At 35.9% G+C, this 14,729-nt stretch overlaps 1 protein-coding gene across 2 annotated transcripts in view; it reads left to right on the top strand.

Moving 5' to 3' along the window:
* FZD3 (frizzled class receptor 3) overlaps positions 1 to 14,729 on the top strand; it is a 105,734-nt gene that overhangs the window by 81,419 nt on the left and 9,586 nt on the right. For both annotated transcript variants that reach the window (XM_019440886.2, XM_019440887.2), the window contains 2 exons: positions 1,287 to 1,435; positions 6,159 to 6,392. In XM_019440886.2, coding sequence (XP_019296431.1) covers positions 1,287 to 1,435; positions 6,159 to 6,392 — 383 coding nt within the window. The remainder of the gene's footprint in view (positions 1 to 1,286; positions 1,436 to 6,158; positions 6,393 to 14,729) is intronic.

Genomic DNA, 14,729 nt, shown 5'->3' on the forward strand with positions numbered 1-14,729 from the left:
TGCTTTGAATTTCTGGAAAATAATCCATAGTTGGCTAAAGTGTGCTAGGAGTATTCAAAAAGATGAAGGTGCTGATCGTTTTAGCTATAATTTTTTTAAATAAAATGAAGTATATTTTCTAAATGTATGTGTTTATTGAGTACCTACTATGTGCTGGCACTGGTCTAGATTCTGGGGATAAAACAGTGGAGAAAATAATCTCTTCATGGAGTGTATATTTTAGTGGAAGTAAACTGTATACTGCTTAAAAGAAACAGTATAACCCAAACAGACAGACTTGAATACATTGGTAGACAGGAAAGGATGCACCTGGAAAATCTATTGCTGTGATGAAGTGAAAAGCTGATGTGACAATATTAATCTCAGATAAGATACAGTTTAAGGTGAAGAGCATTAATAAGCAAAATGAGCAACTAGAGCATTATTGAATTTACATAACATCTAACAGAGGCTTGAAAGTGAAAACTGACAGGATTCGAAGAAAACTGATGAGTCCCTGTTTATGTGATCGATTTTGGCATACCTCTATTAAAACAGGTGAACAGAAAATTGAATGTATAGAAAATTTGAACGACAGAACTAATTGATATAGTACACAGAGGAGATTTTGTACCCAACAGAGAGTATGTGCTATTTTCGAGTACACAAGGAATACTTAGAAAAATCGTGTCCTAAATCACAAAGGAAGTCTCCAAAATTTAAGGTAACCAGAATAATATAGACCATGTTCTCTAACCACAATAATTAAAATTGAAACCAACAATAAAAAGAGATTTTTAAAAACTCATATCAATAGAAACTAGAAAATGTACTTACAGATAACTCATAGGTTAAAGAGGAAGCTTGAAAACAGCCAGCAGGTAGGTAGAAGGAAGGGCTATAAAAGATAAGCACAAAAACTAATAAAATGGAGGGGGGGGGATTAATACTTCCCTAATTTTATATTGTAATGATCAATGATAGGACTAACAGAATTGGCCAAGAAGAATATAGGTATTATATTTGAGGCTCTATTCCTACTCATGGCTTATTTTCTACATTAATAATCTTTTTCTTTAGAAGATACCATTGTGAGCTAATAAGAAAAATATAGGACTCAAAATACAAAATAGAAACTTAGTTGAAGAGTGTGTATCTTTTACATATAACAAAATTAACTGTAGAACTATGTAAGTGAAAATATCAAATTGTAGAATTACTTTACTGTTGTTTATTTAAAGGATTTATAATGGCCTTTGATAGACAGTTTTTTCTATATATTTAAGGTATTTTTCTTTCTCTTGTAGGTTACTCAAATGAGTCGTCCAGACCTGATTCTCTTTCTGATGAAATACCTGATGGCTCTCATAGTTGGTATTCCCTCCATTTTTTGGGTTGGAAGCAAAAAGACATGCTTTGAATGGGCCAGTTTTTTTCATGGTCGTAGGAAAAAAGAGTAAGTTGAAATTATCACAGTGTTCACAAACCTCATATTCACATAAAAGTTTTACGTTGCTTATGTTAAAACACTTTGAATTTGGAGGATGTGTTTCGACATGATTATAACCTCAGCTGCTACCACTTAGCACAGTAGCATGTCAAAAGCTAAAAGTTTATTCTGACAACGTAGCCAAGTAGAACCAGACTTGAGGTCTATGCCTTACTAATTCAGAATATTTGAGAGAAAGCCAATCTTATTTTCAAAAATTTAAATTTTAACTAAAATTAACAAATTAATGCTTTTATATATATTATTATTTGATCTTCTCAGTATTCTTGTGAGTGCTGGTATGTATTATTTCTGTGTTACAGATGAGAAAACTGACACAGAGAGGTTAAGTGCTTTGGCCAAAATCACAGGTATTAGGTTAGACTTTCCTTTTCAGTTGCCCATTATTCTTCCAAGTATACCAGAAATGATATAAAGAGATAACATGTTATTCCATTATGATAAAGTATATGTTAAAGCCAAAACAGATGATATTAAATGCATTATAAAATGATAATGAAATACATTAAAGAAATTATTTTAAATCATTGTTGGCCACACTGCATATTAGAATGTCATGGTAAAATATATTTACAGCATCTTTAATCATAAAGCAAAAGGAAAACAAGACTACAGTATTCACAAAGGAACAAATCATTTCAAACTTTTATTCAGTCTAAATCTTACATGTATACTATACCTGAATTATCACAAATTCTGAGTTGAGTCTGTATGCTTATGATTTTACCTAAACTAAGGGCCATGGAAAATGGGTTTTGGGAGAAGGTTTGTGAAGCTCTTAAGGTTATATTTAAAATGTTGTGCCTTGGGGTGCCTGTGTGGCTCAGTCGGTTGAGCATCGACTTTGGCTCAGGTCATGATCTCATAGCTCGTGTGTTCAAGCCCTGAGTTGGGCTCGTGTGCTGACAGCTCAGAGCCTGGGGCCTGCTTTGGATTCTGTGTCTCCCTCTCTCTCTCTGCCCCTCCCCAACTCACACTCTGTCTCTCTCAAAATAAATAAACACTAAAAAAAATTTTTTTAATGTTGTGCCATACATGGGTTAATGTACTTTTCCCATACAACTTAAAATGCCTCATTAACAAAATCTGTATTTTCTTAAGTACAGTAATTAGGTGTTACTATTACACAGATTAGATTGAGATAAAAATGCACAGTTTTAAAATGTACATTTCTGGGGCGCCTGGGTGGCGCAGTCGGTTAAGCGTCCGACTTCAGCCAGGTCACAATCTCGTGGTCCGTGAGTTCGAGCCCCGCGTCAGGCTCTGGGCTGATGGCTCAGAGCCTGGAGCCTGTTTCCACTTCTGTGTCTCCCTCTCTCTCTGCCCCTCCCCCGTTCATGCTCTGTCTCTCTCTGTCCCAAAAATAAATAAAAAACATTGGGGAAAAAAAAAATTTTAAATGTACATTTCTTATTACTATATCTGAGACTGCTACTAGTGATATCAGATAATGCATTTCTCCTTTAAGTAACAGTTTCACAGAGCAGAGAAGGAAAGAAGGGGAAAGAGTTATTCAACAATAACAACAAAAACCTATTTCCTGGGCATTCATTTTTTTAAGAAAGTCTTTATAGAATGCTTACTATGTGCCGTGAACTATGTTGCAACACCAGGGATGCAGCAGCAAACAAATAGGCTGAGTCCCTGCTTTCATGGAATATCTGTCCCTATGGGATTTACTGTGACTTATGTGTATATTCTTTGAAATTTTTAAATATATTTTAATCACACTAAGAGATAATACTGAGGAAAGGTCTTGTATTAAACATTTCTGGTCACCTCTGGACCTTATACAAACAGTTCTGTAATAGGGTTATATTAGAAAGTCTAGGTAGAACTAAACCCAAGCTACTCTTATGGAGAATTATCTTAATTATTTGGGGGATCCTGGTTGGGCCAGAATCATTTTGAAACTGGTCAGAACTCCCAAGACCCTTCTATTTGGTTTTCTGTGACCATGGATCCCCACCTAACAAAGCCATTGTAATCCTCCAAGCCAGGACCGTGCCCTGGGCTAGAGGGCAGCTCCTTATGCTGGAGCTCAAGGGTATGAGCATCCCATAGCTATTTCTAACATGTGTCTTCTACTTTAGCCTTGAGAAATAACTGTAGAGTAATCGTAATAATGGTTACCAATTAATTGAGCACATTTAGTATTCTAAGCACTGTTCTAAACATTGTATATATTATTAAACCATTTAATCCTTCAAAAAGCCTTGTAAGAAAGATCATCATTTTACAAATAAGGAAACTGAGGCATGGATTCAGGGTTTCATAGTGAATGCTAGAATTGAGATTCAGAACCAAGCATTCTGACTCTTGGCTCTAGTCTTTGCTCTCAACCTCTTTGTTATGTACTGTGCTACAAAGAGACTAGTTTCTAAAATTGTGCTAATCAAATTAGTGTTTTCCCTCTAAGTGAAGCCACACTTAAGGTTGTGCTTATACTAGTAATGCTGACACTGATTGAAATATTTTTAGAAATCTTCTTTTGGAATTATCTGGATCATATCACCTAATTTCTCTGTAAAATGAGGGGACAAACCTTTACCATTTCAAGGTGGATTAAATTTTTGGCATAACCAGATGTCAGTTTGAACCAAGTTTTAAAAATAAGTTTAGAAAATAAAGTCAGCAATCAAGGCTGACTTGGGATTTATGAATATATGAGTAGGGCCTCTGATGAAGGAGAAACAAATACTGTTTGTTTTTTTCAGCTATCTTTGACTTGTTCTTTCTTCTATCCAGTTTTGCTATCTTTGACTTGTTCTTTCTTCTATCCAGTTTTTGACACTTTGTTTCCAGGGTGTGTGTGTGTGTGTGTGTGTGTGTGTGTGTGTGTCTGTCTCTCTCTCTGTCTCTCTCTCACACACACACACACACACACACACACACACACACACACACACACACATATGTTATGTTTTATCATTAAGTTTGATCCTCGACTGTTGGTTTTATTGCTTGACTTTTGGAAGTTCTCTAATCCTTTAGAACCTCAGATTTTTCATCTATAAAATAGAGATCACAGTATTTATTCTTAATAGATACCTATTCATAACAGATAACTCATACTCTCTTAGAGATACCCTCTTAGGACATTGATCTCCATAATAAAATAAAAACATTATTAAGAAGGATCAAAGGAGAGTGTATGTAAAATACCTGGCACAGTGTGGGTACTCAACAGATATTTGCCTTCCTTTAGCCCTTTTACCTCACTGCTAAAACAGTAACAGTAACAACAATCCTTTTGTAATCTGAAAACTTAGAATATATGCACTCTTTTAAAAAAAATTTTTATTCATTCATTTTATTCATTTTTTAAAATTTTATTCATTTTTATTTTGAGAGAGAGAGAGACCGAGCATGAGCAAGGGATGGGGGAGACATAGGGGGACACACAGAATCCGAATCAGGCCCCAGGCTCTGAGCTGTCAGCACAGAGCCCCACATGAACCCATGGCTCGAGCCCCACAGCTCAAACCCATGAACTGCGAGATCATGACCTGAGTTGAAGTCATATGCTTAACTGACTGAGCCACCCAGGCGCCCCTAGAATATATGCACTTTGTTAATGTATGATCCAGTCTTTATATGTTAGAGTTTTGTTTTTTTCATGAAATTGTTTATCTAATTTTAATTTAAACGTCTGATTCTCATAGTTGCTTGTTTACATAAACTGACACTGATCTTTGCAACTATTTCACTGGCTCTTCTTATCAGTTTAATTACTACTTTATCATTATAAATAAATGTTTTTAACCTTTTCATAGCAGTTAAAAACTTTTGCTCTTGACAGTAATTCATCTCCTTAAATTTTTTTTCCTTGAGGCTTTAATATATCCGGTAGTTAATTTTATGTTCACTTAATTTTTCATATGTTTTGTTTTAATTATGACCAATCATGTTTAATCTAGCACTGAACAACTGCTTTACCATAAAACCAACTTGTAGCCTAAAAACAACTGTTGTAACTTACAAGTTCAAAAAATATCTGTGTTACAGTGAGGCCTCTGATACATCCATAAACCATGCAAGAACAAATTTCTCTACTTTATTATAAAATCTTTTATAATATTTCAGTGTGATTGAGAATCATAAATTTCTTTTTTTTTTTTAGTTTACTTATTTATTTATTTTGAGAAAGAGAGAGAGAGAGAGAGAGAGAGAGAGAGAGAGAGAGAGAGAGAATCCCAAGCAGGCTCTGTGCTCCTCTGCCTCACAAACTGTGAGATCATAACCTGAGCTGACATCAAGAGTTGGACACTTAACTGACTGAGCCACCCAGGCACTCCTAGAATTATAAACTTCTTTAATTGAAGGGAACCTTTTAGAAATGATAAAATTGTATAGCTTCATTTCATAGATGACGAAAATGAAAGAAAGGGAATAATGACTTGCTTAAGATCGTGTATTTATTGAACTAAAATCCTGATTTCCTTATTTTGATTCAGGCTTCTTTCCATCATACCACTTTAGAGTACAGATTGATAGGGATTTTTGTTGTATTCTTTCCTCTGTCAACAATGTTACCTTATATCTCTGCTAAAGACATTATTTGAAGAGCAATTAATTTCAAGAATAATGTCAGTATGTCACCAAAGTGTTGTTTATTGGTCTATGGGAATGTTAGTCTGTATCTTAAACTTAGTATTTTGTTTTCTAGGATAGTGAATGAGAGCCGACAGGTACTACAGGAACCTGATTTTGCTCAGTCTCTCCTGAGGGATCCAAATACTCCTATTATAAGAAAATCAAGGGGAACTTCCACTCAAGGAACATCCACACATGCTTCTTCAACCCAGCTTGCTATGGTGGATGATCAGAGAAGCAAAGCAGGGAGTGTCCACAGCAAAGTAAGCAGCTACCACGGCAGTCTCCACAGATCCCGTGATGGCAGGTGAGTTTTATTGGAAGCTTAGTTTATTTCATAAGTTGAATTAGTCACACAACTTAAGAATGAAGAGTAGCCAAATCTGAAATAGAAGTTGGACATCATTTGTATTTTTTAAAAAAAATTTTAATTGAAGTATAATTAACATAGAGTGTTATGTTACTTTCAGGTGTGCAATATAATGATTCAACAGTTCTATACATTATTCAGTGCTCATCATAAAAACTATAGTCTTAGTCTGTTTCACCCATCTTAAAGAATTTAAGAATCTTTTTTTGTCTCTTTTTTCTTTGTTCATTTATTTTGCTTCTTAAATTCCAAATGTAATGTGAGTGAAATCATATGGTATTTGTCTTTTTCTGTCTGACTTATTTTACTTAGCATTATACCCTCTAGGTTTATCCATGTTGTCACCGATGGCAAGATCTTTTTTATGGCTGAGAGTAATGTTACCCCCTTTTATTTTTTAAAGTTTATTTATTTATTTTGAGAGAGAGAGAGGAAGGTTGAGCGGGAGGAGAGAGAGAGAGAGAGAGAGAAAATGAATCCCAAGCAGGCTCTACACTCTGCATGGAGACTGACATGGGGCTTGATCCCACAAATGAGATCATGACCTGAGCCAATATCAAGAGTTGGATGCTTAACCAACTGAGCCACCCAGGTGCCCGTATTCCCTTTTTTATATATACCACATCTTCTTTTTTATTTTTTTTTTATTTTTTTTTAAGTTTATTCATTTTTGAGAGAGAGAGAAAGATGGAGCATGAGCAGGGAAGGGACTGAGAGAAAGAGGGGGAGACAACAGAATCCGAAGCATGCTCCAGGCTTGGTGCTGTCAGCACAGAGTCCGACTTGGGCATTGAACCCATGAACCAGGAGATCATGACCTGAACCAAAGTCAGACACTTAACCGACTGAGCCACCCAGGCGCCCCTATATACCACATCTTATTTATCCATTCATATATGGGTGGACATTTGGGTTGCTTCCGTATCTTAACTATTGTAAATAACGCTGCAGTAAACATAAGGGTGCATGTATCTTTTCAAACTCATGTTTTCATTTTCTTTTGGTAAATACCCACTAGTGGGATTACTGGATCATATAGTAATTCTATTTTACATTTTGTGGGGAACCTCCATACCGTTTTCCACAGTAGCTGCACCAGTTTGCATTCCCACCAATAATGCACTAAGGTTCCTTTTTCTCTACATCTGCACCAACATTTGTTATCTTGTGCCTTTTTTATTTTAGTCATTCTGACAGGCATGTAGTGATATCTCATGGTTTTGATTTGTATTTCCCTGATGATTAGTGATGTTGAGCATCTTTTCATGTGTCTGTTGGCCATCTATGTATCTTCTTTGGGAAAATGTCTAATCAGGTCCTCCATTCATTTTTTAATTGGATTATTTGTTTTTCTGGTATTGACTTGTGTAAGTTCTTGATATATTTTAGATACTAACTCCTTATTGGATATATCATTTGCAAATATCTTCTCCCACTCAGTAGGTTGCCTTGTTGCTTATTGACAGTTTCCTTCACTGTGCAAAAGCTTTTTATTTTGGTGTAGTCCCAATAGTTTAATTTTGCTTTTGTTTCCCTTGCCTGAGGAGACAGATCTAGAAAAATGTTTCTCTGGCCTATGTTCAAAACATCCAAATTGGGGCGCCTGGGTGGCGCAGTCGGTTAAGCGTCCGACTTCAGCCAGGTCGCGATCTCGCGGTCCGTGAGTTCGAGCCCCGCGTCAGGCTCTGGCCTGATGGCTCGGAGCCTGGAGCCTGTTTCCGATTCTGTGTCTCCCTCTCTCTCTGCCCCTCCCCCGTTCATGCTCTGTCTCTCTCTGTCCCAAAAATAAATAAAAAACGTTGAAAAAAATAAAAAATAAAAAAATAAAAACATCCAAATTGGTACTGAAGAATAAAACTTAACACTATGTGCAGATGACATGATGGTATATAGAGAAAACCCTAAAGACTCCACCAGAAAACTGTAAGAACTGATACATGAATTCAGTAAAGTCACAGGATAGAAAATTAATATACAGAAATCTGTTGCATTTCTTTACATTAATAATGAAGTAGCAGAAAGAGAAATTCAAAAAACAATCGCATTTACAACTGCACCAAAAATAATTAAATACCTAAGAATAAATCAAAGAGGCAAAAGACCTATATTCTGAAAACTATATAACATTGATGAAATAAATTAAAGAGGACATAACAAATGGAAAAATATTCCGTGATTAAGTTTTGGAAGAACCAATATTATTAAAATGTCCATACTACCCAAAACAATCTACAGATTTAATGCAATCTTTGTTAAAATACCAACAGTAGTTTTCACAGAACTAGATCAAATAATCCTAAAATTTGAGTGGAACCACAAAAGTTCTGAATAACCAAAGCAGTCTTGAGAAGGAAGAACAAAGTTGTAGGTAGCATAATCCCAGATTTCACAATATACTATAAAACTGTAGTAATCAAAACAAGACGGTACTAGGACAAAAATAGACATATCGATAGTCCAAAAATAAACCCACACATATGTGGTCAATTAATCTATGACAAAAGAGGTAAGAATATACAATGGAGAACAGACAGTCTCTTCAACAAATGGTGTTGGGAAAACTGGACTTTTTGTAATAGGCAAAAGAATGAAACTGGACCACTTTCTTACACCATACACAAAAATAAATTCAAAATGGGTGAAAGACCTAATGTGAGACCTGAAACCATAAAATTCCTAGAAGTTGGACATTATTAAGCTTTTAAACTTTGCTAGGTATGGTTGCCCTGGATTGTGTCCATCAGACTTAAAGCCGCTCAGAGGAGTTTAGAATTTAGACCTGATGCAGTAAACAAATAATGGAGGCATTGAAGGGTTTTGAGCAGGGAGAAGGTCAGGGTGAAAGTGGATATTTTAGTAAGATATATTTAGCAAGCAATTACAGAATGCATACTATGTTAAACACTATGCTAGACTCTGGGAATAAGATGATTTAGGTATAATCTTTGTTCTTAATAAGCTCAAGAAAGATAGTGTAGTCAGTATTAGTGCTGTAGTTAAAAACATGAGGTCTGGAATGAAAATGCTCGGTTTCCTCATTTGTACAATGGAAATAGAAATATCTGCCCCTTTAGGAATGTTGTAAAGAGTAAATGAGATAATATGGGTAATTGCTTGGAACAGTGCTTATCTCAGTAGATACCTGATATCAACTTCTGTTACTGTAAATGAACAAGTAAAGTAAAATATAAGTATGATGGCAGAGTACAGAACTTGGCAAACTTTTTCTATAAAAAGCCACTTAGTACATATTTTAGGCTTTGTGGGTTGAGCACACTGTCTCTGTTGCAGCTATTCATTTCTGTTGTAGCATGAAAGTAGCCATAGAAAATGTGTACAGTCAAATGGAAACAGCTTTTCCTTTTTATTTATTTGTTTTTCAATTAAGCTTTATTTATAGAAATAGGAAGAGCCAGAGTTGGCCACTGAGCCAGTTTGCCAACCCATTTTGTAGGAGCAGTGGTGACATGGAGGAGGGAGTGAATCTGGTCGGGGACAGGGTCAGATAGCTTCACAGAGAATCTTTGAGAGAAGGCTGGATGTGTTTTTTCAAATTAGATGATGGAGACACCAGAATTAGAAACTTCTTAGGACTTGGGGCCTGGGTGGCTCAGTTGGTTAAGCTCCGACTTGGACTCAGATCATGATCTCATGGTTTGTGAGTTCGAGCCCTGCATTGGGATCTCCGCTCTCAGCACATAACTGGCTTTGGATCTTCTGCTCCCTCTCTCTGTGCACCTGCCCCACTCATGCATGTGTTCTCTCTCTCTCTCTCTTTCTCTCTCTCTCTCTCTCTCTCTCTCTCTCTCAAAAATACATAAACATTTAAAACAACACAAATTAAAAAAAAAAAAGAAACTTCTTAGGAGCTTTGCAATAATTCGGTTGGGAGTTGATGAAGGCTTATATTAGGAGAGTAGTTGCAGTGGGAAGAGAGGAAGAGCTGATTTGAAAAATATGTAGAAAGAAGAAATGATAGTAGTTGATTACACATTAATAACAGCTGGATAGAAGAAATGTGCCAAAAGATCTTTTGTTTATTTGGTTTTGTTTTTTTTGTTTTTAAGATTTCTAGTTTAGGAAACTGAAAGAATGAAAATTCTAATGCCTGAAATGGAAAACAGGCTATGCTCACTTTAAGACAGTTTAAGCCCCTGGGTGGCTCAGTTGGTTAATCATCTGACTCTTGATTTCAGCTCAGATGGTTCATTTTGTGGTTCATGGTTCAAGCCCTGCATTGAGCTCTGTGCTGACAGCTCGGAGCCTGCTTGAAATTATCTTTCTCTGCCCCTCCCCTGCTTGTGTTCTAAATAAATAAACAAACTTTTAAAACTTTTTTACATTCAAAAAAAAATTTTTTTTAATAAATAAATAAAATACCTGTTTCTACAACTGTCTTATATCCTTCAATCTCATTCTAGCCTTTCTCCCAGTCTTCTCTGTCCTCTGAGCATAGGTCATGATTCTTACATGTACTCTTTTAAACCTCTGGTTTTTTCTTTCAACTTGCTTTCTTTTGCCTTTTAATTTGGTCCGCTACTCTGTGTTTAAAAAAAAATAGCCGTGTCTTTGTGATATTTTTTCTATCTTTTATCCATTTCTTTTTTCTTTTCCTGCCAAATTTTTTAAATGAATATTTTGAATATTTCATTTCATATATATCCAGTCTTTTTTTTTCTTCTTACCCACTTAAACTGTACTTTCTAACATCACCAATGACCTGTTTTAACCACATTCAAAGATCCTTTCACTTTTTTGCTTTTTTCCTTGCGTTCAACACTCGTATGAGAGAAGTGCTCTTCTAAGTGTTAAGGACATACAGATGGAAGACAGAAGAGTAAACAATCGGTTATAATACACTTTAATGGGTATAATAAAATCATATACAAAATGCTTTGAAATCCCAGAGAAGAAAAACATTTAACTTATTATAGAAAGTCAAAGAAAACCCCACAAACAAGATAGCATTTCTACTTGGAATAGGATGCAGAGGAGGCAGTTGAAATTAAAGACAGGAAAATAGCATATGTGGAGGCAAGGAGGTCAAGCAGGCAGTTAGGTACCAGAGTATGGCTAGAGCATAGTTTGTACACTTGGGCAGATGAAACATGCTGAGAAACTTGGATTTTTTTCCTGACAGCAATAAGAAACTATTCTTTAATAGTTGGATTTGGAGCCTGGGGATAATAAAATCAGATTTGTGTTTAAGAAAGATTACTTTGGCAACAGCATAGGAGAAGAGGAGATTGTAAGTAATTGCAGTTGAGAAGTTTCTGCAGTAATTTATGGGTCCTATCTTAAGATACTCATAAGGAGGGAGGGGATCTGAGAGTCTTTTAGAATATGTTTTGTCAACATTACCCTCTATGAACTATCAGTATTATTTGACATTGGACATTATTAGCCTCATCCTTTTCAATAAGGAATGAACAATTATTTATAACACACCTCCTATGCATGTGGCATTCTGTGTGTAAAGGGATATATAGAAGAAAGCTAATTTCTGCATTCTAGGAGCATAATCTTATAAGAAAGAGAAGACATATACCTAGGAGCCAATTACATAACAGTGTAAGCCAACATATAATTAAAACAGTGATTGTTAGAGACAATTGACATTATAGAACATTAGAGGAAATATGGAAGGTGAATGAATGGTAATAACAAATAAGTTGATACTGAGTAGAGAATTTCTGAAGGCAAATAAATATAGGGTATTCAGTCTTTCTAATCTGAATGGAACTGGAACTTAGGTAAGGACATTTATAATCATTAAGGTAGTTGACATTTTAACAATATTTGTTTTTCTAATCCATGAGAATAGAATGTTTTTCCATCTCTTTGTGTCGTCTTTGATTTCTTTCATAAGCTTCCTATAGTTTTCAGCGTACAGATCTTTTACCTCTGGTTAGCTTTATTCCTAGGTATCTTAGGGTTTTTGGTGCAATTGTAAATGGGATTGATTCCTTGATTTTTCTTTCTGTTGCTTAATTATTGGTGTATAGAAATGCAACTGATTTCTGTACATTGATTTTCTATCCTCTGACTTTGCTGAATTCACATATCAGTTCTAGCAGTTTTTTGGTGGAGTCTTGGATTTTCCACGTAGAGTGTGTCATGTTATATGTGAATAGGGAAAATTTGACTTCTTCTATGCCAATTTGTATGCTTTTTACTTCTTTTTGTCAAAAAATTAAAAATAGAAGTACCCTTCGACCCAGCTATTGTGCTACCAGATATTTATCCAAAGGATACAAAATTGCTAATTTGGGGCACCTGGGTGGCTCAGTCGGTTAAGCATCTGACTCTTGGTTTCGGCTCAGGTCACTCACAGTTTCATGAGTTTGAGCCCCACATCAGGCTCTGTGCTCACAGTGCAGAGCCTGCATGGAATTCTCTCTCTCCTCTCTCTGCCCCTCCCTCACTGGCACTGTCTCTGTCTCTCTCAAAATTAATAGGTAAACTTTTAAAAAAAGTTTAAAAATAAAAAACAATTTGAAGTGCTGATTGGAAGGGACACATGCATACCAATGTTTATAGCAGCACTATCAACAATAGCCAAATTATGGAAAGAGCCCAAATGTCTATCAACTAATGAATGGATAAAGATGTGGTATGTATATACACTGGAATATTACGTGGCCATCAAAAAGAATGAAATCTTGCCATTTGCAACATCGTGAATGGAACCAGAATATATTATGCTAAGCGAAATAAGTCAGAGAAAGACAAATACCATATGATTTCACTCATATGTGGAATTTAAGAAAGAAAACAGATGAACACAGGGGAAGGGAAGCAAAAATAAGATAAAAACAGAGAGGGAGGCAAGCCATAAGAGACTCAACCACAGAGAACAAACTGAAGATTGCTGGAGGGGAGGTGAGTGGGGGAATGGATGGGCTAGATAGGTGATGGGCATTAAGGAAGACACTTGTTGGGATGAGCACTGGGTGTTATATGTAAATGATGAATCATTGGGTTCTACTCCTGAAGCCAATACTACACTGTATGTTAACTAACTTGAATTTAAATTAAAAAGAAAAAAAAAGGTAGTTGATAATTAAAATTGTGAGATAGAATTACTTGAAACATAACCAAAAAAAAAAAAAGAACAGACCAAGAACAAGACCTTAATAAATACTTACAGTAATAATAATACAAGAAGAATAGCCAAGATGTGAATCAAAGAAAGAGCTTATTGGCATATGAAAGAATCTATAAAAGTATACTGTCATGAGAACCAGAGGATAGATTATGACTTCCTGTAATGGCCTTTCCTACCTCTGTGCTTAATCAAAATCATACCCATCCTTTAAGGCCTGCTTAATTCCCATGTCCATGGCAGTTAATTGCTTTTTAATCATTTTTATGGTATGACCTATTTTCCATACAGCAGTCTTTCCTCAGCTAAATGTGTAACTTCTAGAGAATGAGAACTAGATGACAGACATTTCTGTATTTCCCCACAGTACCTAGCACAGTTCTAGGCATATATTTCTATCTTCTATATCTATCTTCCTGTATCTGTCTATCTATCTATCTAGAGAGAGAGATAAATCTGTTGAATAGATGACTTTAGAAATAATGTAGGCGGGGCACCTGGGTGGCTCAGTCAGTTAAGCATCCGACTTCAGCTCAGGTCATAATCTCACTGTTTGTGAGTTTGAGCCCCATGACTAGCTCTGTGCTGACAGCTCAGAGCTTGGAGCCTGCTTCGGATTCTGTGTCTCCCTCTCTCTCTGCCCCTCCCCTGCTCTGTGTCTCTCTTTCTCAAAAATAAACAAACACTTAAAAATTTTTTTAAAAAACAGAAAGAAAGACAGAAAGAAAGACAGAAAGAAAGAAAGACAGACAGAAAGAAAGAAAGAAAGAAAGAGAAAGAAAGAAAGAAAGAAAGAAAGAAAGAAAGAAAGAAAGAAAGAAAAAGAAAGAAAGAAAGAAAGAAAAAGAAAGAATGAATGAATGAATGAATGAATGTGGGCATTTAGGGGCACCTGGCTGGCTTCGTCAGTGGAGCATGCTGAGCTCAGTATCATGAGTTTGAGCCCCGCGGTAAAGATTACTTTGAATGAATGAGTGAATGAATGAATGAATGAGGGAGGGAGGGAAAGGAAGGGAAGCGAAGGGTCACATTTCCCAGGAATTCAGGGCCCAAAACTAAAACAACAGTCTACTAAGGGTGTTGTGTGTGGTACATGAATATTCATACTGCAAGGCCCTCTGCCATAGCCAGAACTTAATAGCAGATCTGGGGGAGCCTTTGTGGCTCAG

Source organism: Panthera pardus, unplaced genomic scaffold, assembly GCF_024362965.1.
Source record: "Panthera pardus isolate Hobbes unplaced genomic scaffold, ASM2436296v1 HiC_scaffold_13, whole genome shotgun sequence".
NCBI classification, from domain to species: Eukaryota; Metazoa; Chordata; class Mammalia; order Carnivora; family Felidae; genus Panthera; species Panthera pardus.